This window comes from Oppia nitens, unplaced genomic scaffold (genome assembly GCF_028296485.1).
Source record: "Oppia nitens isolate AA-2021 unplaced genomic scaffold, nextdenovo-longstitch-racon4-pilon3 scaffold1_pilon_pilon_pilon, whole genome shotgun sequence".
Lineage (NCBI taxonomy): Eukaryota > Metazoa > Arthropoda > Arachnida > Sarcoptiformes > Oppiidae > Oppia > Oppia nitens.
Window position 1 is genome coordinate 8497826 of NW_026533199.1, and position 21977 is coordinate 8519802.

At 21.9% G+C, this 21977-nt stretch overlaps 5 protein-coding genes across 7 annotated transcripts; 2 read left to right on the forward strand and 3 right to left on the reverse strand.

Annotated features, from left to right (window-relative positions):
• The first annotated feature begins 925 nt into the window (after window positions 1-925).
• On the forward strand, window positions 926-3796 carry LOC128952483 (uncharacterized). Of its 2 annotated transcripts, XM_054297887.1 has the most exons (5): window positions 926-968; window positions 1044-1182; window positions 2251-2343; window positions 2480-2618; window positions 3716-3796. In XM_054297887.1, the coding sequence occupies exons 2-5, from the start codon at window positions 1097-1099 to the stop codon at window positions 3779-3781; spliced, it is 384 nt and encodes a 127-aa protein (XP_054153862.1). In that variant the 5' UTR covers window positions 926-968; window positions 1044-1096; the 3' UTR covers window positions 3782-3796. The 2 variants fall into 2 exon arrangements, with proteins under 2 accessions (XP_054153862.1, XP_054153861.1); XM_054297886.1 differs by lacking the exon at window positions 926-968 and having other exon boundaries at window positions 1026-1182.
• Window positions 3797-6583: 2787 nt separating this feature from the next.
• Window positions 6584-11076, forward strand: LOC128966532 (gastric triacylglycerol lipase-like). The gene is made up of 11 exons (XM_054313382.1): window positions 6584-6627; window positions 6810-6873; window positions 6948-6960; window positions 8952-9046; window positions 9143-9327; window positions 9424-9524; window positions 9624-9713; window positions 9795-9972; window positions 10039-10180; window positions 10261-10522; window positions 10952-11076. The coding sequence occupies exons 1-11, from the start codon at window positions 6584-6586 to the stop codon at window positions 11074-11076; spliced, it is 1299 nt and encodes a 432-aa protein (XP_054169357.1).
• A 524-nt stretch (window positions 11077-11600) lies between these two features.
• On the reverse strand, window positions 11601-12605 carry LOC128966533 (uncharacterized). Its single transcript, XM_054313383.1, has 3 exons — window positions 12599-12605; window positions 11882-12520; window positions 11601-11677 (listed from the first exon to the last, which is right to left on the reverse strand). Exons 1-3 carry the CDS (start codon window positions 12603-12605, stop codon window positions 11601-11603), a joined length of 723 nt encoding a protein of 240 aa, XP_054169358.1.
• A 646-nt stretch (window positions 12606-13251) lies between these two features.
• Window positions 13252-14148, reverse strand: LOC128952264 (cystatin-1-like). Of its 2 annotated transcripts, XM_054297624.1 has the most exons (3): window positions 14093-14148; window positions 13602-14033; window positions 13252-13535 (listed from the first exon to the last, which is right to left on the reverse strand). In XM_054297624.1, exons 2-3 carry the CDS (start codon window positions 13944-13946, stop codon window positions 13455-13457), a joined length of 426 nt encoding a protein of 141 aa, XP_054153599.1. In that variant the 5' UTR covers window positions 13947-14033; window positions 14093-14148; the 3' UTR covers window positions 13252-13454. The 2 variants fall into 2 exon arrangements, with proteins under 2 accessions (XP_054153599.1, XP_054153598.1); XM_054297623.1 differs by lacking the exon at window positions 14093-14148 and having other exon boundaries at window positions 13602-14086.
• Window positions 14149-14407: 259 nt separating this feature from the next.
• LOC128952150 (protein arginine N-methyltransferase 1-B-like) lies at window positions 14408-16881 on the reverse strand. Its single transcript, XM_054297492.1, has 8 exons — window positions 16615-16881; window positions 15867-16316; window positions 15676-15739; window positions 15457-15605; window positions 15297-15384; window positions 14972-15238; window positions 14785-14906; window positions 14408-14717 (listed from the first exon to the last, which is right to left on the reverse strand). The coding sequence occupies exons 1-8, from the start codon at window positions 16636-16638 to the stop codon at window positions 14634-14636; spliced, it is 1248 nt and encodes a 415-aa protein (XP_054153467.1). The 5' UTR covers window positions 16639-16881; the 3' UTR covers window positions 14408-14633.
• Window positions 16882-21977: the final 5096 nt, after the last annotated feature.

The following is a 21977-nucleotide window of genomic DNA, read 5'->3' on the forward strand; positions in this document are numbered from 1 at the left end:
TAAATTATATAATTATAATATAGACTACCTGTACAAAAGTTACTATAAAATAAAATTAATTAAAAATATTTAATAATAAAAACAAATATACATTATATTGAATTATAAATCTTATAATATAAATAATGCTTTTTATATATTTCTGTTAAAATTTAATAAATTGACTTATTTTTTATATAAAGTTATCATTTAATCCAAAGCTTAGTTTTCAAATGCAATCTCTTTTATAGTTACCAAAAATTTGTAAATTAACATTATAATTTTATTATAAGTCTATATTTAATAAATTATAATTAATTTTTATGCGATTTTATTTTATTTATTATGTGTATCTCAAAATAATAAATTAATATATCATAAATTTAAATAAAATCTGCTAATAGTTTGTAATAATTTTTGTATTTTGAATAAAATGTTTCTTTTCAGAAAAAAATCCATATTTTTTTGTTTTTTTTTTGGTACTTTTAAAAATTTTTATTTATTATAAATATAAACTTTATTTTATTAATTAACTATTATATAATTAAAATTTATTTATGACTTTCAATCAATGACTTTCTTATATTAGATATTATATTTGTAATATTGATTTTTCTAATTTTATCATAAAAATATTAGTTTTTCAACAATAAATTATTTTCCTCGTTTTCCAAAATATTAGGAAAGTTTTATTCGGAAACTTTCCTTATTGAAAAAACTTTGGAAAATATTTATTTAAATAAATAATTTATATTCATTAATATTATTAATTATTAAATTGATAAATTGCTGGACAAAATAAATTTATCATATAGTATTAAAAATAATTCCATATAATTAATAAATTTTTATAATATGTAAACACATTTTATGAACTTTAAATAATTTTATGTATAGTATTACTAAATTTAAATTGATTTTAATATATATTATATACTAAAAGTTTAAATATTTGTTTTGACTAACAAATAAATAACTTTCATGCACTGGTAAAATACAATTTTAACTAAATTATATGCATTAGTACTTAAACATATGTTATTATTTTAAATTTTAATCTACAGGTGAAAGTTGTTAATTAAAACTTTTAACAAATATATCGATTAACACATCAACCATGAAATACACGGAATACACAATTGTTTTGTTTGTTGTTGTCATCACTTTTTGGATCAGTTCTGCAAACGCTGCCATCGATTGCAGGTATGAATGTATTACTGTTATAGAAGTTCACTATTTATGTATTCCCAACTCGTTTGCAGTTTTTATTATTTTCCGAGAATTTATATTAATTTATTTGTAACAATAGAAATATTGATAAATTGCTAAATAAATCAAAATAATAAATAAATATTACTAATAATTGTAATATTAATATTATATTATAAGATAATAATAATATTTTCAATATAGTATAACTTAACAATTTACTGTACATAGTTTATGTTCATCTAAATTCAAATGATATATTAAATATAATATTGTTATACTAAATATTTATACTATCATATCATAATAAGTTCAGTATTATTTGTTATTAAATTTTATCTATTTTTTGTTGTTTGCTAACATTTTTACATTTTATTCGTAATTTCATTGTAAATTTATATGATATACTAATTATTTTATAAAAATTCAAAATTCTGAAAAATATTACTAACAAATATTATAAACAAAAATAATTTGATATGAACTTTGAATAAATCAAATGTTAATTAACAAAACAAGTAAAGTGTGTGTTGATTGAAATAAATTATTATTGTGTGTTAATAGTAAAGTCTATATTATTGATTAATTTCTTAAGAAATACAGTAAAAAACTATTGAAAAAAATGAATAAATCTTTTGCTTTACTATGTATTTTGTCTTTATTTGGAAATGAAATCATAAAAGTAAAGGAAATATTGTAACAAATAAAATGACATTTATATTAAAACACAAAAGATTTACTATTATCACACAATGGATTGTTTTGGTAACTAATGTGTTTTTATCAATTAAATCAATCAATGAGGAGGCGGGAGGGGTCATGTTTTTAGGGTCATCTATTGTAAAAGTAAATGTTTTATTGGAAATACACAAATATTCAGTGATTTATTACACAACTTCTGTGAATTTTACTAAAATAAGTGCTAAATGTTAAACCAAACATTAAGTACATATATTAAGAAAAAACTATTTCTAAATAAAAGATGATATGATTGTTATAAGATTTTTTAAATTTTATTTATAATTGTTTTATATAATTAATGTAAATTTAATATAATTATAGGCGGTTTGTATTTGCGCCCCAATGCAGAGGTGTCAGTGCTAAGAGATCTCAACATTTGCCATCAAAGCGCCAAAATTATGAGACATATATGAGGTTTGTTACTATAATTGATAACAAAATGTCAATCTCTGACATTTACTTGAATAATATTGTAAATACTTTGCATTATCCTATAATAACAAATTTTGTGAGTTTTATATTAAATATTTTTGTAAATCCTATTTATAAGTGAAATGAGTGATGACTTATCAATGAAAAGACCAACTCTTGGATCACAATATAACAGACAATTAGAGTCACTGTTTGATACAAATAGACTTAGAAAACGATTCACAAGTCTATTGAGAGGACAACCGCATGAAAACTCGGTATTATAGCACTTATCTATACATCTATTATATTCATAATATTTTTAGTATTAATGACCCAAAACTAAAATATTATATAAAATGCAAATATTAATAATATTAACATAAGTGACATTTTCTTTAGCACATTAAACACATATTATTGTAATCGTAAAAATATTAAATTTATTTTAAATAATGCTAATACAGCTTATTTATAGTATAGAAATAATTAAATATAGTATAGAAAGTAGTAAAGTATATACAGTTACCGGCATATCTAAATTAAATATTTTGGGAATTTATAACTTGTAAACAAATAGTTCAATTTTGATGAATTTTGTTTTATATTAAAGTTGATATCACTAAATATCTACCATAAAATTTCCAATTAATTATTTCAAGAAATTTTTAACTTATATAAAATTAAATAAAAAATTACATTATAATAATTATAAGTAAATTAAATATTTGTCATATTTTGACAATTAAATGGATTCCATTAAACTCAACAGTGAATCAAATATGATTTCAGTTAAATCAATACAGAGACCAATGGATTACATTTGAGTGTCAATATGACAAACATTTAAGTTAATGATAGTCATTATAATGTAATTTTTATTTAATTTCATATAAGTTAAAAACTATTTGATATAATTAATTGTATCTTTTATGATAGATATTTAGGGATAACAGCTTTAATATAAAATAAATTTCATCAAAATTAAACTATTGGTTTACAAAATACAAGTTCCCAAACTTTTTAACTTACATATGCCGGTAACTGTATATAATAGTATATTTATTTAATATATTTCATGATTTATTAAAAGTTATTTAAATCATTCATGAGTTTTATGATATTTGCTGTTAAATAATATTCAAAACATTTAGTTAAACATGTTATTTATAAAAATTGCAAATATTATAACATTAGCATTAATTAATAAAAATAATAACATAGTAATCAAGTATCATATATTTGATATAATTATTATTACTGTATAAATTAATAAATATACTCAAAAATATTGTTTTATTAATAGATTATATTAGCTAAGATTAGTTATTTTAATTATACTAATTTTAATAATAGTAAAATTATTTATTTTTAGATTCACTATAATTTATTATTAAATTCATTGGACAAATATATGAAATTTCATGATTTAGAAGAATAAATTCATATTTAGTAAACCATTTCATTTATATTCAAACCATTTCATCAAAAAGTATGAAAATACAAAATTTTATTTATTTTTAGTTGATTTTTATAAATTGATTTATATAAAATTATTGTTGTTTAAAAAATAATTATTTAACAAATGTCTGTAAAAATATCAAAAATATCAAAAATTAATATAATTTTATATAATTTCTTATTTATATGTTATTTATAATTAAATGTTTAAAAACATTTTTTATTATTTATTAATTATGAATATTTAATTGATATTATTTTGTTTTACTCACAGTTATATATATATTACTACTATATTATTATATTGAAAATAAAATTACTGTATAATAAAAAAATAAATATAAAATAATATGTTCTAAAATAAGATTCACGTGACTTTATATTTGCATAAAATATAATATATTATTAATTATAATTAATATATATTATGTTATTAAATAATATTAATTATACTGTAGTTATGTTTGCAAACATATAGGTGTACCGTATATGACGGATAAAATTTAAATTTTAAATGTTATCATTAATTATTTTCATACATTTTTATAGTTTATTTAGTAAATAGAATTTAAAATAATTAATTAAGTGTTATCCGCATAAATTGTTTTCATAAGTTACTAAACTATCAGTCAGTTACTTAATAAATAATATATTTATCTACCGGTATATATAGTATTTAAAATGAAAAATTTAAAGATTTTAAGGAAAGAAATATCAATAAGTTTATCTCAAAATCTTATGAATCACTTATTTATCAATTATAGTTTTTTAAAATTATTAATATCATAAATTATTATATATATATATATTGTTTTAATTGTAATTGTTTACTAATAGATAAACAATTGACAAAATAAAACATAAATTTCATTATAATCATTAAGATTTATAATGTAATAAAATATTTTTTAGGTTTTTATTAATGAATTAAATTACATAAGCTTTATATATATATTTTTATAATTTTGTTTTCACAACATTTAAAGTCTAAAATATTCTACTATTTTAAGTGTATATACAATACATAATTATCTATTTATTTTAATTTAATTAAAAGTTAATTAAAATAATTATTATATTACTGTATTATCTGTATTTTTCTTCTTAATATTTAATGATAAATATCTGTAGATATAATTTTAATGTTTTATTTTGTTTATAACAAAAAAATAATAATAAAATTTATTAATATGTAAAAAATTATTTATTAAATTATAGTTTATACTTTTTAATTTACTTTAAGTGAAAAAATACATTTTAATTTATATTATTGTATTATTTTAAAGTTAAAAATAATTTTTATATTTAATTTGTTGTAAAAATATTGTATATTATTATAAATTATATATTTAATTAATATTAAATGTTTTGTAGTATTAAATAAATTAACTATACAGTGTATATAGTATACACATACAGTACATACAATTGCTAAATTATTATCTTTTAAATAATTTATTTATATTGTAAAAATAAAATTTAATTATTTAATTCAATTCACATAATTTTTTAAATTATTATTAAATTTAAAAATTTAATGAAATAAAAAATAAAAGTAAACATTTTGATTTATTTATATTTATATAAAACTGGACTTATAACGATGACATACAAAATATATATTCAATGTATGGTTTTTTTGTATTTATCTAATTAAATAAACTAAAATAGTGTTTATTATTTTAGTGCTATTGATATCATATTTTGCAATATTATTGTCTATCATCTAATAAAAGATAATTCAATAAATGTTTGATCACAACCTAGAGTTGCTTTACCTAATAAATATATATTGAATTGAGTTATTTATTAAATTACTCTTTATATTTGTGTTTGTATTAGTTTAAACAAACATTTGCTTTGTTATTTAAATTGTAATTATATTAAACAAAATATTGTTTTATGTATTTATAAATAACAAATAGATTAAATTAAAACAAAATAAAAAACATTGAATTGTATTAGAAACTAATACAAAAACTAATAAAACATTGAATAAACAATAACAGTATAATAATAATTAGTTTGACTGTATTGTACAAATGAGACACTTTTACAATTATTTGATAATAAAGTGATGATATGATCAATTGGTTTACACTTTTTTCAATTGAAATTTAAATTCATTTTCAAAACATGAAATACATTGTAATGAATGCAATTGTAGGCAATCCATGAAAATATTGGACACAAGTAGTCAATGGCAACCGATTCTGCATTTTTATCAAAACACTATTGTCTGAATAAAAAAAACTATTATACGGTATAACTAATATAAAATAGTTATTGTATTCAAATGATAATTGAGTTGAATTGTAATTTAACAAACAAAATATAAATAAAATGTTATAAATATTTGCATAAATTTACTGCAAATCTATGTCTAAATTCACATTTGGCTCATATAATGTTCGTCCGGCGCCTGAAAATAAGTGATAATACAGTAATTTTTTATAGCAAATGATTCAAAATAATTGTTTTGTTTTTCCAATGAAATATTGATATAGAATTCAAGCAAATGATGTGAAAAAAATTATTAAATATATATTAAATGATGAAATCAAATATAGAGAATATAATGAAACAGAGTTACCTATTTTGACAAAACATTTGACAAAAGTTATGCTTCAAAAACTTAAAGGTTTGTCCAATTTTTCACTATTAATTTTATTACTGCCTTATAATTATACTTTTATATTAGTAATGATTACCACTGAATACTTAATGGATAATGTTTTATATATAAATATAAATAGATTTAAATTTTGAAAAATATAAATTTATGGTAACTGTGTTGATCACTGAACAACGGGGTCAGGGATTAAAGTGAGTTTTAATTTGGTGTTTTGTTTTTAAATATACTGTACAAACAAATACGATAAACATATGATATGTAATTTTTTATATGTATATGATATGTATTTTTATTAATCACAGTATATTATAATTGTATGATATATTAATTAATATGAATTTTATTTAACTAATGTTTATATTGTTTTATACAGAATGTCGAGTGAATGCTATTGGGATAGCGATACTGATTGTTATGCCAATGAAACCATTGTCACTGTCAGTCATATTAACTAATTTTTAGCTTATCTTATATTTAATACATATTTATTTCCTGTATATTTTATTTTTAGGATTCATTCATATGTAATGCAAGTGTTTACGCTATATATCACTATTAAAACAAATTATATTAATTTGAAAAATATTAATAAATAAATTTTCATAAATATGCATCAGGTTAACGTACTTTATTATTTTTTAAAATAAAACAAGTAAATTTAATAAAATATAATTTTTAATAAATATTTTTTAATAGATAACTTAAATGTTTTATGTGTACTAATTTTTCATTAAATATTAAATGTCAATAAATTTTTTATATTATAGTTAATTTATTGCAAATATTTGAATAATATTAAAAAATTGATATGGTAAATAATCTTTAAAATCTATAAATAAAATTATATTTTTGGAAAATATACAAATATTTATATAATAACTGGACATTTATTAATACCAAATTAATTAGTAATAGTAGATACACTTCAGACTCGATAATTGGCTATTTTAGTAATAACAACTATTAATACAATATATAAATTATTTAATAATTTATTATATTTTTAAAATCAAAATAACTAATAGTTTGTAATTTTTAATTTATTAAAATTTGATTTTAAGTGATTTATAAATTATAATTTTACCTGTGGTTAATAATGCAAGTTTATAGTGTAATATTAGTATACTTTATAAATAAATTAATATACATTACTCTATAGTATTTACCTTATATCTAATATAAGAGTCGAGATGTAGTCAAAATTTGTAACTAAATGTAAAAGTATTAATATGAATGTTGTGATTACTAGTTGTATTAACTTAATTATGAATAACTATGAATATTATTTTGTAACACTTTTATACATTTATTGGTTTTAGTGAATAAGCAATTTTCATCAAAATTTTGATGATTCCTACAGTTTATATGCAAATTTGATAGTGATTTCATCAGTCAAATGAATTATTAGTTTAGTTGATAACTGGACATCACTTAACCAAATGAGTTGGTTTCCTCTAAACCTAAAGGAAGTGCAATGTATACTATAAAATGATAAAACATATCATGTTTAGCAAAGATTTAAACACATATAAAATTCATAAATAAATAGTGTTTAAAATAATACATATAACACATTATTTAAAACACTATACAGTATAAGAAGTTAACAATGTTAGATAAAAAAAATTTCAATTCAAAAATATAAAAATTTCAATATCTTATATTTAATGCATGACATGTAATACTCTATATTATACTGTATAGTCTATATGTCATATTATCAGTGGGCCTAACATTATAAATAAATATTTTATAAATAAAAGGATACTATAATAGAGAGTCATTGAATATAATAGTATATAATTAAAAAAATATATGATAATTATATTTAGAAAGGAAATTTAAAGCAATATTTTGTTATCATTTTTTATATAAATATACATTTTTTCTTATTTTAATTAAAATCAAATGAAAATAAGTTAAATATATTTTAAATAAAATTAAAATATATTCAAAAAATAGTATAGTATCAGTAATGGATTGTAGACCGGGATATAGGTCGTGCTATGATTTTTAGTATTACTAAAAAGCATAGATATTTTTATAAATGTTTTCATCGATAAATGAATTATTTATTTATTGAGAAGAGAGAGAGAGAGAGAGAGAGAGAGTAATTTTTAAAAGTTATTTTAAATTGTTTTGCCTATAAGAGAAAATAAATACTGTAAATTGATTATACAATATACTGTATATAGGTATTAATAGTGATTTTTTTATTCAAAATCAACATTTGATTTGATTTGATTTATTTGGGACACCAATACTTATAAGTAGACACTGAAGTGAAAACAATAAATTCTAATTAAATATTGTTTTGAAAAAATAAAGATTATATTTTTGTGTAATTTATTTTTATAGTAAAATGTAAACAAGAATTTTTATTGAAATTTTTTTTATTTATTTAAATTATTTATATAATAGTTTTTGTTAATAATATAATAAAATGTTATTTAAATAACAAAACCAAATGATATTGATGTTCAAATATATTGTGTTTGTTTTTACTCGAAAAAAGTTATGAAACTTTTATCTGTAGTGCTCTTCAAGTTGTTGATTATATCGACATTTTGTGTAATTGAAGATTGGGACCCGGATCAGTTTAGAGATGCTGTAACGTTTCAAACATTTTGTTTTTTTAACTTTTGTCTTTAAGTGATTATATTTTATATTTAAAATAAAATATTTATTGTTTTGATAAACAATTAGAAACAACTAATAATATCGCGAGGATTTGTGGCTGAAGAGCACAAAGTGGTAACACCTGATGGATATATACTAACACTTCAGCATATTATCAATCCATATGTTCCCAAAAGAAAACTTAAAAAGACACTGTTGTTAACTCACGGCATACTCGCCTCATCTACCGATTGGCTTATGAACAATCACGGAGTGCTCACCTCCGATGGCAACTTTGTTGAGGACAGTTATCCCATACCTGTCGCTTATAGACAACTCAATGGCCGAATGGTACCTATAGGTGGTTCATTAGCTTTTGTTTTGTCTCAATTTGGATATGATGTTTGGCTGGCAAACTGTAGGGGAACTACATATTCTAAAGGGCATATATATCTCGATCATAAAACAGGTATTTTTATTTAATTAAAGTTTTAAAAAATTTATTGACTACATTAATTGACTATGTTGATAATATAGATATACTATAATAATTACAAGTAAATTTTAGATCCTAGATACTGGATGTTTACATTGGATAATATAGCTTTATATGACATCCCAACAATGATTAAATATGTACTCAAATATACGTCTAGAAGTTAGTGTCATCAATTGATTATCAATTTATTGACTAACATTTAGATTAACACTAATTTTTATTATATATATATATTTTTAGAAAAGATTTCATATATATGCCACTCACAGGGCTGTACCGTAATGTTTGCACTATTATCAGCTAAGTCTAAATATTCAAAGATTCTCACAGAATTTATAGCATTAGCACCGGTAGTTTTTGACACCAATACATACGGTGCACCACTGCGACTATTATCTCCTCTACAATTTGCATTAAGGTTATTTTGATTAACAAAAAATTACATTAAAAATTTTAGCTAAATATTCTCCATCTGTGTGTTTAGAGCGGCACCGATGGGTTTATTACCACCCATTCCCATACAATTGCAATTACAAGGATTTATATGTCGTGACAAAACTCTACGCTATTTATGCGGTGTTTTACTTGGATTAGTCACTGGACTTAATGCTCAAAAAACTGCTTATGTATGGTTTACTATAATATTTTTATAATATCAATGATTAAACTTATATGTACTTGGCTATTTTTGTTGTTATTTAAATAGGAAAGGTTAGGTGCATTTGCCTCCCACTTTCCGACGGGTGTGTCCAGTTGGGTTGTCGCACATTTTCTACAGTGGAGTGCGAGCTCTAGATTTGCTAAATTTGATTACGGGTTACAACAAAATCTTATCAAATATGGACAGACATATCCACCAGAATATCCTCTTAAAAGCATAAGACTGCCAACGATATCAATATTTTACTCATTAAATGATGCCATCTCTGAGTATAGAAATGTTAAAATGATTAAGCGATACCTTACAGGTATATATAAATCATTGCAAATTATTTTATATATAAGTTGTATAATACATTTATAGCATTTGTTTAATTATTTATACAAAACTAAGTGAGTGAGTGAGTGAGTGAGTGAGTGAGTGAGTGAGTGAGTGAGTGAGTGAGTGAGTGAGTGAGTGAGTGAGTGAGTGAGTGAGTGAGTGAGTGAGTGAGTGAGTGAGTGAGTGAGTGAGTGAGTAAGTGATGATTTTATTTTAAAAATATTAACCCTATGTTTTATATATAAATATCTCATTTATCTCTAAATTACAGTGAAATAATGTGTTTTTATATAAATTTCACTATACTATAATGTTTAATGATTTAATGTCTAATTATAGAATTAATTTAATAAGTTATATATAAAAATTATATTAAAAATGAATATTAATTTAAAACAATTTGCATTTGTTTTAGTGCCACTTTATAGTGAAAACCTCATAATGGACCACAAATGGGGTCATTTTGATTATTTTGCCGCTAAAACTGTCGGCTATAATATTAATGTAAAAATCATTGATTTGTTGCAGTCAACTGAATAAATTAGAGATATTTTAATATAACTTTTACTATTAATATTTATAAATTTCTTATTATAGAAATGCAGTTAACTTTTAATAACTAAAAATATTTTAAATATTAGCTGTAAATAGTAATAAAATTTAATACTAAATTATTTAATGCTTAAAATTGCTAATATATTAAAATAAAAGATAGATTCGGGTTATACATTGTTTAAATAGGTAAATTTTATTTATAGCTAAATTGAAAATAATATTAATAAATTTAAATATCAATTGTAAATATTTTTAAATCTTTAAATTACAATAAATTTTAATAATAAAACTAAATTTTTAAAATATTTATATATTGTATATTTACTATATATTGTATGTTGCATTGTTGCAATATATTGCTTTAATATTATATACTTTATAACGTTTATATAACATTATAACTTTAATCTTGACCTAAATTTATATTTTATTTATATTTTAGAATAAATTTTTATAATTATTAATTTTACTATTTTATTAAATATTAACTATTAATAAATATGATTAATCTAAACAAAAACTTGTTTTAATGCCATCATTATTACCAAAAGTATTAGCGATTGATTTAAAGTCCAAGTGTTTGAACCTTTGATGAAAAATTAAAACATTGATTGTTTAATAATTAAAATAATAGTTAAAAATATTTTGTAGCAAAGCATTATTAATGTTGGATTATAAAGCAATTAATATATATTTAAAAAATATTATTATTGGACTAAGAATCTCAGTCTAAGATATAAATATTTTATGAAGTATTAGTAAAAATGCTATTAATTGAAGTGATATTAACCTGAAATGCTGGCCCGAGGTATGGGCTTAGTATTACTATTGAACTCTTTATTTTGACAATCAGATCCATTATCATCTTCACTACAATTGATGCTAACATTTTTTCTGTTATTATCCAACAAAATGTTGACATCAGTAATGGTGTCGATTGTATTGTTGTCATCGGATACACCACCCGAACCATCCTCAGTGGTCATACAATTAGATATATCCGAACATTCGTCTCTTTCAATACAATCTCTTGTATCCTCAAAATCAGTCAATTGGTCTCTATTTAATGCTTGAATAACTAGTGTTGTGGGCATTAAATCATTTGATAAATTATTAATGTCTGAATTCATACTGTTATCGACACTAATCAGCAACTGATTTGTAAAAATGTTTTTACAAATTTTATTATCTTCATCCAGACTTGAATTATATGTAAAGTATAGTTGATTTTCATTAGATTTGTTTTCATTAAATATTAATTGTCCTAAAAATCCTTTAATTTCCAAATAAAGTTTTTCATCAGTCGTTGTTAGGTTTACATCACAATAGTATTGATCAAACGTTTGTCGACTTAAATGCAAAGTAATTGGATGCGACTTATTAAGAGTTATAGTCTCTGATGAAAATCCACAATTGTCTTCAATATAATCTATATTTTTTTAAAATTCTAATTAAATTACAAAATAATTTTAAATTTTCATTAATATAATTACGTGGATTTAATTGCAATCCATTTATTGAATACAAAATTGAAAATATTATACTAATAATAATGAAATCCATATTTAATACTTTAAAATAACTTTTAATTTATTAAAATTACAATTAACTAATCACTTTATTAGTATTCAAATTTAGGACAATGATAACAGTGATCAATGCTATTAAAATAAGCACACATTAATAGATATCAAACTTGTAAATGTAGAAAAAATAAAATAATGTTTTATTTAGTTATCAGTAGAGATTAATATATGAATTTTTTAAATCAACATTTTTTGCCAATAATTGCTAACCAATTAAAAATGTTTCCGATTTTCTTAATACACTATTAAAACTCAACTGATATGTAAAACCAATGAAATTAACATTTTATGTTTAATAATTATGTTTATCAAAACTTCCCCTTTAATTTCATATTATTTTTATTAAACATTTTTATTAACAAAATTTTGATATACTGTACAATAATTTGTATACAATTTATGAAATTTATATATAAAAATAAATGCAATAAAAATGATAAAATCAAGATAACTAAACTACAAGTTAGACAAAATCAAATAACTTTTTTTTTAAAAAAATCATTTAATAAACAAATTTTTAGTGTTTAAAAAACATAATATCCGTTTGAATAACTAATAATAAGCTAATAAAATATAAAATATTGTTTAAAATAATTATATAAAATATCAATAAATTCAATGATAAATAGACACTTAATTTCAAATGTCAAACGTAAACATCCCTTAATATTAATTTATCGATAACTTTCAAATTCATTCAAAATATTTTATAAATACTCAGATAATTGTCATAATTATCATAAAATAAATCTTTGGTCAACTGATCTCATCAATGATTTAAGTGCAGACAATATTTGTCAGTTGAGTATTGTTAAGCCAAACCCTCTGCCAAATTGTCACCGAACAGGTCTCGACAGTCTATTGAACCATAAATTAAACAAACATTTAGTCATTTGTCTCAATCATTAACCAATCAATACATACATTAGTGTTAGTGAGGGGACAGTCCTTAAGATTATGATTATTGATACCATTCTTTGAACAGTTGGTCTCTCCGACAACAAAAGTAATGGATATCTTGCGTCCGGAGACTACCTGTTGTTTGGCGTCTTTAATGCGAATCAATTGTTTGTAATGAATAGCATTCGACCGCTTATTATACATATCGACCGCAAAATCTGTCAGATTCTTGACATCTTCGCTGTCGACTAACATCAGAGACCAACCGCCTGTCATACGGCTGGCCAAACATCCCGTGTCAATGATAATGACGAGCGACACAAATAAGGCCCCGATTGCCGTAATGGTCGTCAATAAAGTAGTTGTCATTATAGTTAATAATGTCCGACAAGTGGTCAGTATTTTCTGTCTTCACATGTAATGCGATGTCTTGTCTGACAATTGTCTCTAAAAAAACTGTAAACAATGGCTTTGAAAACACAAAAATAGTGATCTCTATGACAACCAATACTTACAAACAATTTTCAGTTACTATTAGTACGTGTTTTAATGCATTCAATGGCATTGCAATGCATTGAATCATTCAATTGAATCGCTAAACAATTTTATATTAGTTTAGAAAATGAATTTTTATTGATTTTAAGTCATATATCAAATCAATTTATATAAATAAAAAAAATATTTCAATTTACTTTATATCACTTAAAACAATCTGAAAAATAACTATATATAGTGTATTAAATTTATTATTTTTAATGCTTAATAATAATAATAAATCTAAAATAGTTTAAATTAAAAAAGTAATAATAAACATAAATATTAAACTCAGGTATATAAAAAAAAATGTTGTCAACAATACTGTATCTATCAATAAACAATATTAACTGCAATTTATATTTATTAATAATTGAGTAAACGGAGTGTCAAAAATTTAAGTTATAAATTAAATTAAAAATATAAATCCAATTGAATATAATTGAATAATGGCATTATATGATAGCCATTGATCTAAAATGTTGATCAAATTTTTTAAAACCTAGTATTAAATTAAACATTTCAACGCATTTTATATGCAAACGGCTCCTGTAGTTCAGACAATTCGCCCTTAAAGTTGACAAATATTTCGAAATCCATATCTCTCTGCAATTGAAAATAGTTTAATAAAATTAAATTAATTGCATTATTATTATAATTCAAGTCTTCAAACCTTATTCTTAGGGTTTGGAGTCATTTGAAAGCTTCCGTGAACTTCTTCGCCGCGTTTGACAGTCAAACAGTCGTCAATATAAAAGACAGTTTGTTTCCAATGAGTATAATTAGATTCAGGCGCTAAATAAATAAAAAAAAATATTATCTAAAATATATTTCAATAAAAATATCACAAATGGTATTACAAGTCGAAAATCCGGTTCGTTTGTGACATTTGGAAAATTCAATATTAAAATATGTGACAAAAGCCTGGATGTAATCATCTCTTTTCACATTCATATGAAAGTTTGTTTTGAAGGTCAGATCTTCTGGTTTGACTGTATATAAGTCTACTTCTTTGAGCAGACAATGGGTTGAAACCACTTGTTTGGCGTCGACAACATCGACCAACGGCTCGGAGATTGCAATCTTTCTGATGCAACTCATATCAAAACCATAGACATCGTCCCACCCTTTAATATAACAATTAAATTTGTGTAATTCAAAAATATTTTTATATTTTTTGCTTACAATTAATTTTGTCATCTTTGTACTGTCTGTCCTCAATGGCACAGATATAAAGAGTAGCCCTATCGGGAAACAGTAGTCCATCGGGATTCTAAATATATCAAATAAATTAATAAATAAAAAAAATAAATACCGGTAATATAAATAGATAACAATAACTTACCAGCCATTTATCTCTAGCATATATGACAGTGTCCAACATAGACTCATAGAAGAGACAATAGCCCATCCATTCAGAGATAATAATGTCTACTTTAGGATACTCTGCCGGCAAAGTAATCTCTTCAACTTTGCCCTTAATTAATGTGATTTCTATAGCAAACAAAACAATAAAATCAATTATTCAATAATAATAACATTGAATGTCTGTCCCAACACTTACTGTGCGACAAATTATTATCTTTAATCACTTGTTCGGCCAGATTTGCAATACCACTGCATTCAATCTGATGGATATATAGGACACAATCAATTGGATTTTCAATTTATGAATAATGTCTTCTATTATTCATTTTATATGATAAACTGATGGTTAGTAAAAAACATCTAAATGATGGTAAGTGTATTGCTTACCCCAATCACATGTTTAGCGCCTGTTTTTGCGGCAAACATACTGAGAATACCGGTACCGCAGCCGATGTCGAGGACAACCTTATTCTTAAACAGATGTTTATTGTGAATCATAGCGTTTCTGTAGGTAAGTGTCCGGACTTCATCCTTAAGCATTTCTTCATGAATGCCGTAATGAGCGTATGAATCAAAATAGTAGTCTTTGGACGTCATATCTTCGGTGGCGATGCCATTCAATTGGACCTCTTGTTTGCATCTGTCACACAAATTGGGACCCGATTTCGTTGACAATTGACTCGATGTGTCCGATATTGTCGATTTGTTGACCACTGAGTTGCCGTCATCTCCGTGATGGTTGACTTTGCCGAATGGCGTCACTTCTATCACATCGTCGTCCACGTGGTGGTGACCAACGCCCACATCACTGCTATCTCGACCCGACGTCTCAATCATCTGTCAAAACATTTAAAAATATATATTAATACAAATCATGTCTTCGCTAATCAAATAACAGTATCTATAATAACAATGTTTTTGTGTCGACAATAGCTATTAAAAATCAAATTCATTGCCTTTCGTGGCCAACAATACAACAAAATGCTTGACATTTGATAGCAATTGATTGACAAGTTTTTACAGTAATGACACCGAAATTGTTATAATATTACCAAACAATTGGTTACACATTTCGGTGATAACGGGAGTGATTATCGATAGACTAAATACAGACACTCTTTATAGCAATACTTACATCGATTTCATTGATTTCTGACATCTTTTGCAAAAACAAAAAGTATTTCGTTTGTTATATAAATCAATATATGAATGTCAGATGTGGTGAAGGATAATGGTTTGGATCAATCAAAGTGATGGACAAAATCAAACCAATTGATGACTTCAATGACTAAAACAAATGAATTCAAATGTAATATAATTGTAGTTCAATGGCTCTCACAATACAATTACAACACGTGTTTAATGAGCGCACAAAGCATTCAATACATTCAATGCTTTTTAATGTACTGTTATTTCAGTCATTTAGACATCAATTACGAATAATTTATATGTAAAGGGTTTTCAAACTTATTGCAACCCTTTATATAAAAAAATCTTTAAAATATTACAATAAAAGTATTTGTATTGTTTTTTCTGTATATTTAATATTAAGCATTTAATTTGTTAAGATATTTTACAGTAGTATTACTACAGTACTTATTATATAACATTAAAGTTGTTGTTTAAACATTTTTACAATGTTTAGTAAATTTAAATCCATAGTTTAGTTTTATTAAATTATTACTACAGCAAAATTATTTTGTAAATTATAAAAAAAATAGTGAAAACTTTAATTAACTAATATAATTAGTAAGATTATTTAAAATTATGTAATATACATCTATATAATGTAAATTAATGTTAATAAGTAACTTTATAACTAATAACTATTATAGTAAACAATTTTTTATTAAGTTGATATTAAAGAAATTATAAAATATTTTTTTTGATAAATATTATTAATATATTATGAAATATTTCTGAATGTTGGGTAAACTTTATTATAACTTAATTATATAAATTAGGACAAATATTACATATTTTTTCATCAAAATAACACATTAATGTTAATTGAAATGAATTAGTAAATAATAACAACTTTTAGTTTAATTCATTAAAAAAGTGTCAGAAAATGCATTTTAATTGTATTTTATGAAAGTTCGTGATCTCCTTATTCTCTTTAAATTATAATTTGTGTCTAAAAAGTTAGACTAATTATATTAAATTTATATTTTATTTATACAACAAAAAATATAATACTTTGTAAATCAGATTAATGTATAACCCATTTGTAATACAAAAAAATAATCGTGAAATTAGTTTATAACTAAACACAATAAAGTAATGACCAAAATTGTAATTATTGTTTTATTTATTTATCATAAATTAAACAAAAAATATTGTATTAGCATTCAATTGTCATCCCAAGCAAAATAAAAAACTTTTGGTGTGTAATATTTATATACAAAATTTGTACATTCAAATAAACTATATTAATATAGTGATATAAATACAATTTAAGTATATTCATATGTTAAGAATAATCTTAAAAATATTTAAATTGTTATTTTTTAAATTTAAAATAATTTCATTATTTTATATAAAAAATCATAAATCGGAAACAATTTTGTTTTTTATTGAAAATATTGAAGAAACCAATTTAAGTATATAATAATAAGTCAAGGTTTAAATTAAAGTGTAGGCGATTTGATTTGTGACATCACTTCTATTACTACTACCACTAAAATACCTCAACTAATACATTGTACTACCAGTGCTGACCTTCCAGTGCTTACCTGATAAGTGATGTTTGAATTTCTTTATAAAACAACTACCAATTCTTTCAAAACAAAACCAACACTTTTAGTGATGCGATTCACAGCAGAATTCAATGAGAATTACTATTTATGGCAAACATTTCAATGAAAGCAAATGTTTTGTAAACTAACTAATCGTCAAATTTTCGTCACGAATATCACTTATATTATATTTTTAGTCATATAATAAATATAATAAAATATATTCTTTTGTTTAAAAAGCGAACATTTTATGAAGTTTTAACAGTAATTCACTAAATAATAATTTATTGATACACTGAATATATTTTTTTTTTTGAATGAATTTAAATAATAATTTATAAATGTCATTTTTGTCTGAGTGTAAATTATTTAAATAAAATATTATATATTAATAGCCTATTAATAGTCTGAAATTGTTTTGAATGAAAATAAGTGAAGTTTAAATAAAACATAATAAGTATATAACAAGCAATATGTATGATATCATCGGCAAAATTTGCTTAAAATAGATTTACTAATTATTACGTTATGTTTTAAAACATTAATAATATATTATTTGTTACATTAATAAAAATTTTTTTTAATAACTATGAAGAATATTATGTGTTTATCATTATTACTGACAATTGTTGACATTTGTGTGTCACAAATAGCACCACCAGTTGACACAGTGTTCTCCAAAGGAGGGACCTGTCTCTACAAGATATACAAAGAATATAACGCCTGTATGAATGGTCAACAGGAAAGGTTGGACCGAGAGATCTCACAATTGTCGCCATATGTGACACTTATTGAACAACAAAATAGTGTCAATCGTATCGGTTGTTGTGCTTATTGGGAGTTCCTGTCATGTGTTGAGCGGGCGGCCGACGAAAAATGTATTAACGATAGGACTGATATGCAAAAATATACCAAACAATTGGGTTCAACTGTTCCTCTCTATATTTGCCAAAAAGACTATCCAAGAGATTCATATCTATGCAATTCAGGCATCACTTTGTTTATGTCATCTCTCCTATCATTTGTTTCTTTATTCATCTTATGGTTAATTAATTAAATTTTATTTTAAATTCATTTTTCATTTAAGTATAATATTAAAGTTGTAATAAATTGTTGCGCTTAATAAATAACAACAATTTTTATTTTGTAATATTTTAACAATATTTAATAAATTATGTAAATAAACTATGTTATAGGTGGCTAAATATCAATAATTTTTAAAAATCATATATTAAATATTAATAATTTTATTAACAACTATTTTAAAAATTTACTCAGAATAATGAGGTCTAAAAAATTTATTTCAGATTAAGTTATTTAAAATAAAATACTATTAAATAATAAATTTTTATTATTGAAATTAATAACTAATTTTATCATTATAATTGTTTATTCTTTTATTTTAATTATTTAAAAATAAATAAATTATAAAATAAAATTAATTTTTATTAAGTATAATTATATAATATTTATTATAATTACTGTATATGTGAAAAATAAACAAAATATACTATAATTTGTCAATTTTTTGTATAATGATGTCCTTGTTTTCAATCGAGTAAATAAACAAAATTAAAATCATTTTTGTCAAACTTTTTTTTAGTTCAACAATTAATTAATTGAATAATTGGTTTTAACAAATAGTTATACTATATATATAAATGACTCAATTAGATGATAAAAGTTTTTTAAAGTTGTTGTTTGGATGCTTGACGTTAACAATTTAAAAATAAGTCTATTTTTACCATGAAGTCTCATTAAGGGACACTAAATAGATAATTGAATCAATTATTTTATATTATATTTTTTCCAACATATAATACAGTACTAAATGCTAAATAAAAAAAATTATTGATACTATTTGCAGTAAGAATATTATGAAAAGTTGAAAAAATATTTTATTATAAAATTATTTAAAATTAATATTTATTTAATTATAATCATGGATTAAAATTTAATTATGTTAGTAAAAATCGATGTAATCTAATTGAACCGTAAAATTGACAGTTAAAGTGACAGAAAATGAGTGAAAATAAAGTTATTGTCTTTTTTATGTTTATTTGTTTGTATTCATTAATGTTTGTAGTCATCGATGGTTACAATCATTTGAGTTCAATCGGCTATTTGAGAGCCAAGACATGTTTGTTGAGTTCAGTCGATCACTCGAGTTGTATACAAAAGTTTTACGAAAAAATTGGCTCAAATAAAGATACGACAGCTAAGGATGAAACTAATAATAAAGTGGTTTGTTGTGCCTATTGGAAACTGATCCAGGTTAGACTATATGAGCTTTATTATTGACAATTATTTATTTATATATTATATTTTGTTGATACAGTGTCTTGAATATCGTGCCAAACAATGCAATATTAACTCAAAAGATATGGAAATTTACATATCATTATATACACCGGGATTTGTTTCGCCATTATTATGTAGAGACTACCCGCGCGGGTCCTGGAAATGCAAGATTCCTATATGGCTTATATTGCTTGCAATAATTTTGGCAATTGTTGTCATAACTATTATTATACTTTTATTTATTTGCCTAAGAAAATAATAAATAAATTGATAAAAATTGTTTATAATACTCAATATACAGTATTATTGCATTTTAATATAATACTTGAATTTTGATTTAGACATGGTCCATTTGTAATATTACCAAAATTTTTATTAAATAAAATATTTTGTAATTAACTCGTATTTTATAAATATTTAATATATAACAAACTAAGAGATAAACATTAATACTAAAGTAAAAATAATAATGTAAATAACTTATAAATATAAAAATAATATATAAAACATTTTATAATATCAGGAAAAAAGAGTTATATAAGTTTATAAATACTTTATATTCATTTATAATTAGTAACTATTATACATAATATTTTTTTAAAATTTATAATTATCGATAAGTTTATGTTTAAATAATACTTATATCTTAAATATTTATTTTAAGTGTACAAATATTTTTAGTATATTATATAATCTTGTAATTTAAATATGTGTTATTACTAATGTATATCTAAATGTGTTATCTTGTTTTAAAACTAAATACAATATTTTTATATAAAGTTTCTTATCATTAGTTAACAATTAATGTTATTTATTTAGTTGTAATCTTAATTTAACACTTAATAATTTAATTCGCTATAAAATAATTTTTGAATTATTTATATATTTCTGTTTGTTTATTTTAAATAAGTAATTTCCAAGAATTTAAACAATAATTATAAAATAATATAAAATCTAATATTAAGAAAAATATTAGACATATAAATTGTATAACAACTTAAATATCAACTCAATAATAGATTAATAAAATATTTTGAGACATCAATGGTAAGCAATGATTTAAACATCCAAGAAATGTAATATTAATATAAAGAACAATAATTATTGATTATATGTCATGATATACAACGATAAAAATTATTTTAAAAAGTGAAAGACAGACAATAAATGATTAAAATATTATACTTTATTATTACGTAACAAATAAATATTTTCAATAAACTTAATTATCTATTCAATGACTTTTTAATCAAAGTTTTGATTGAAATATTTGTTTAAAATGAATAATTATATTTTTAAGACTAAATTATTTCAATCAATTATTGAAAAGTCTTTATAATTATATAGTAAGTTAAGACTGTATTAAATATTTCATTTGTTTAGTTTTCTTGTTATTTATTTTAATCTATTCTTTACCTGAATATCATTAATAAAATATAATATTTGAATAATCTATTTG

What these genes read in the sequence shown, in the direction of transcription:
- LOC128952264 (XM_054297624.1), bottom strand. Translation starts at nt 13,946, where the DNA reads ATGACAACTACTTTATTGACGACCATTACGGCAATCGGGGCCTTATTT. An exon ending in GTCCCCTCACTAACACTAAT is followed by an intron (nt 13,536 to 13,601) that starts GTATGTATTGAT and finishes ATGGTTCAATAG; the next exon opens with ACTGTCGAGACCTGTTCGGT.
- LOC128966533 (XM_054313383.1), bottom strand. An exon ending in ACCTCGGGCCAGCATTTCAG is followed by an intron (nt 11,678 to 11,881) that starts GTTAATATCACT and finishes TTTTCATCAAAG; the next exon opens with GTTCAAACACTTGGACTTTA.
- LOC128952483 (XM_054297887.1), top strand. Translation starts at nt 1,097, where the DNA reads ATGAAATACACGGAATACACAATTGTTTTGTTTGTTGTTGTCATCACT. An exon ending in AACGCTGCCATCGATTGCAG is followed by an intron (nt 1,183 to 2,250) that starts GTATGAATGTAT and finishes ATATAATTATAG; the next exon opens with GCGGTTTGTATTTGCGCCCC. An exon ending in AATTATGAGACATATATGAG is followed by an intron (nt 2,344 to 2,479) that starts GTTTGTTACTAT and finishes CCTATTTATAAG; the next exon opens with TGAAATGAGTGATGACTTAT.
- LOC128966532 (XM_054313382.1), top strand. Translation starts at nt 6,584, where the DNA reads ATGGTAACTGTGTTGATCACTGAACAACGGGGTCAGGGATTAAA. An exon ending in TGGCTTATGAACAATCACGG is followed by an intron (nt 9,328 to 9,423) that starts AGTGCTCACCTC and finishes TATAGGTGGTTC; the next exon opens with ATTAGCTTTTGTTTTGTCTC. An exon ending in ATGCTCAAAAAACTGCTTAT is followed by an intron (nt 10,181 to 10,260) that starts GTATGGTTTACT and finishes TTATTTAAATAG; the next exon opens with GAAAGGTTAGGTGCATTTGC.
- LOC128952150 (XM_054297492.1), bottom strand. Translation starts at nt 16,638, where the DNA reads ATGTCAGAAATCAATGAAATCGAT. An exon ending in CAGAAATCAATGAAATCGAT is followed by an intron (nt 16,317 to 16,614) that starts GTAAGTATTGCT and finishes ATGTTTTGACAG; the next exon opens with ATGATTGAGACGTCGGGTCG. An exon ending in GCGCTAAACATGTGATTGGG is followed by an intron (nt 15,740 to 15,866) that starts GTAAGCAATACA and finishes TATATCCATCAG; the next exon opens with ATTGAATGCAGTGGTATTGC.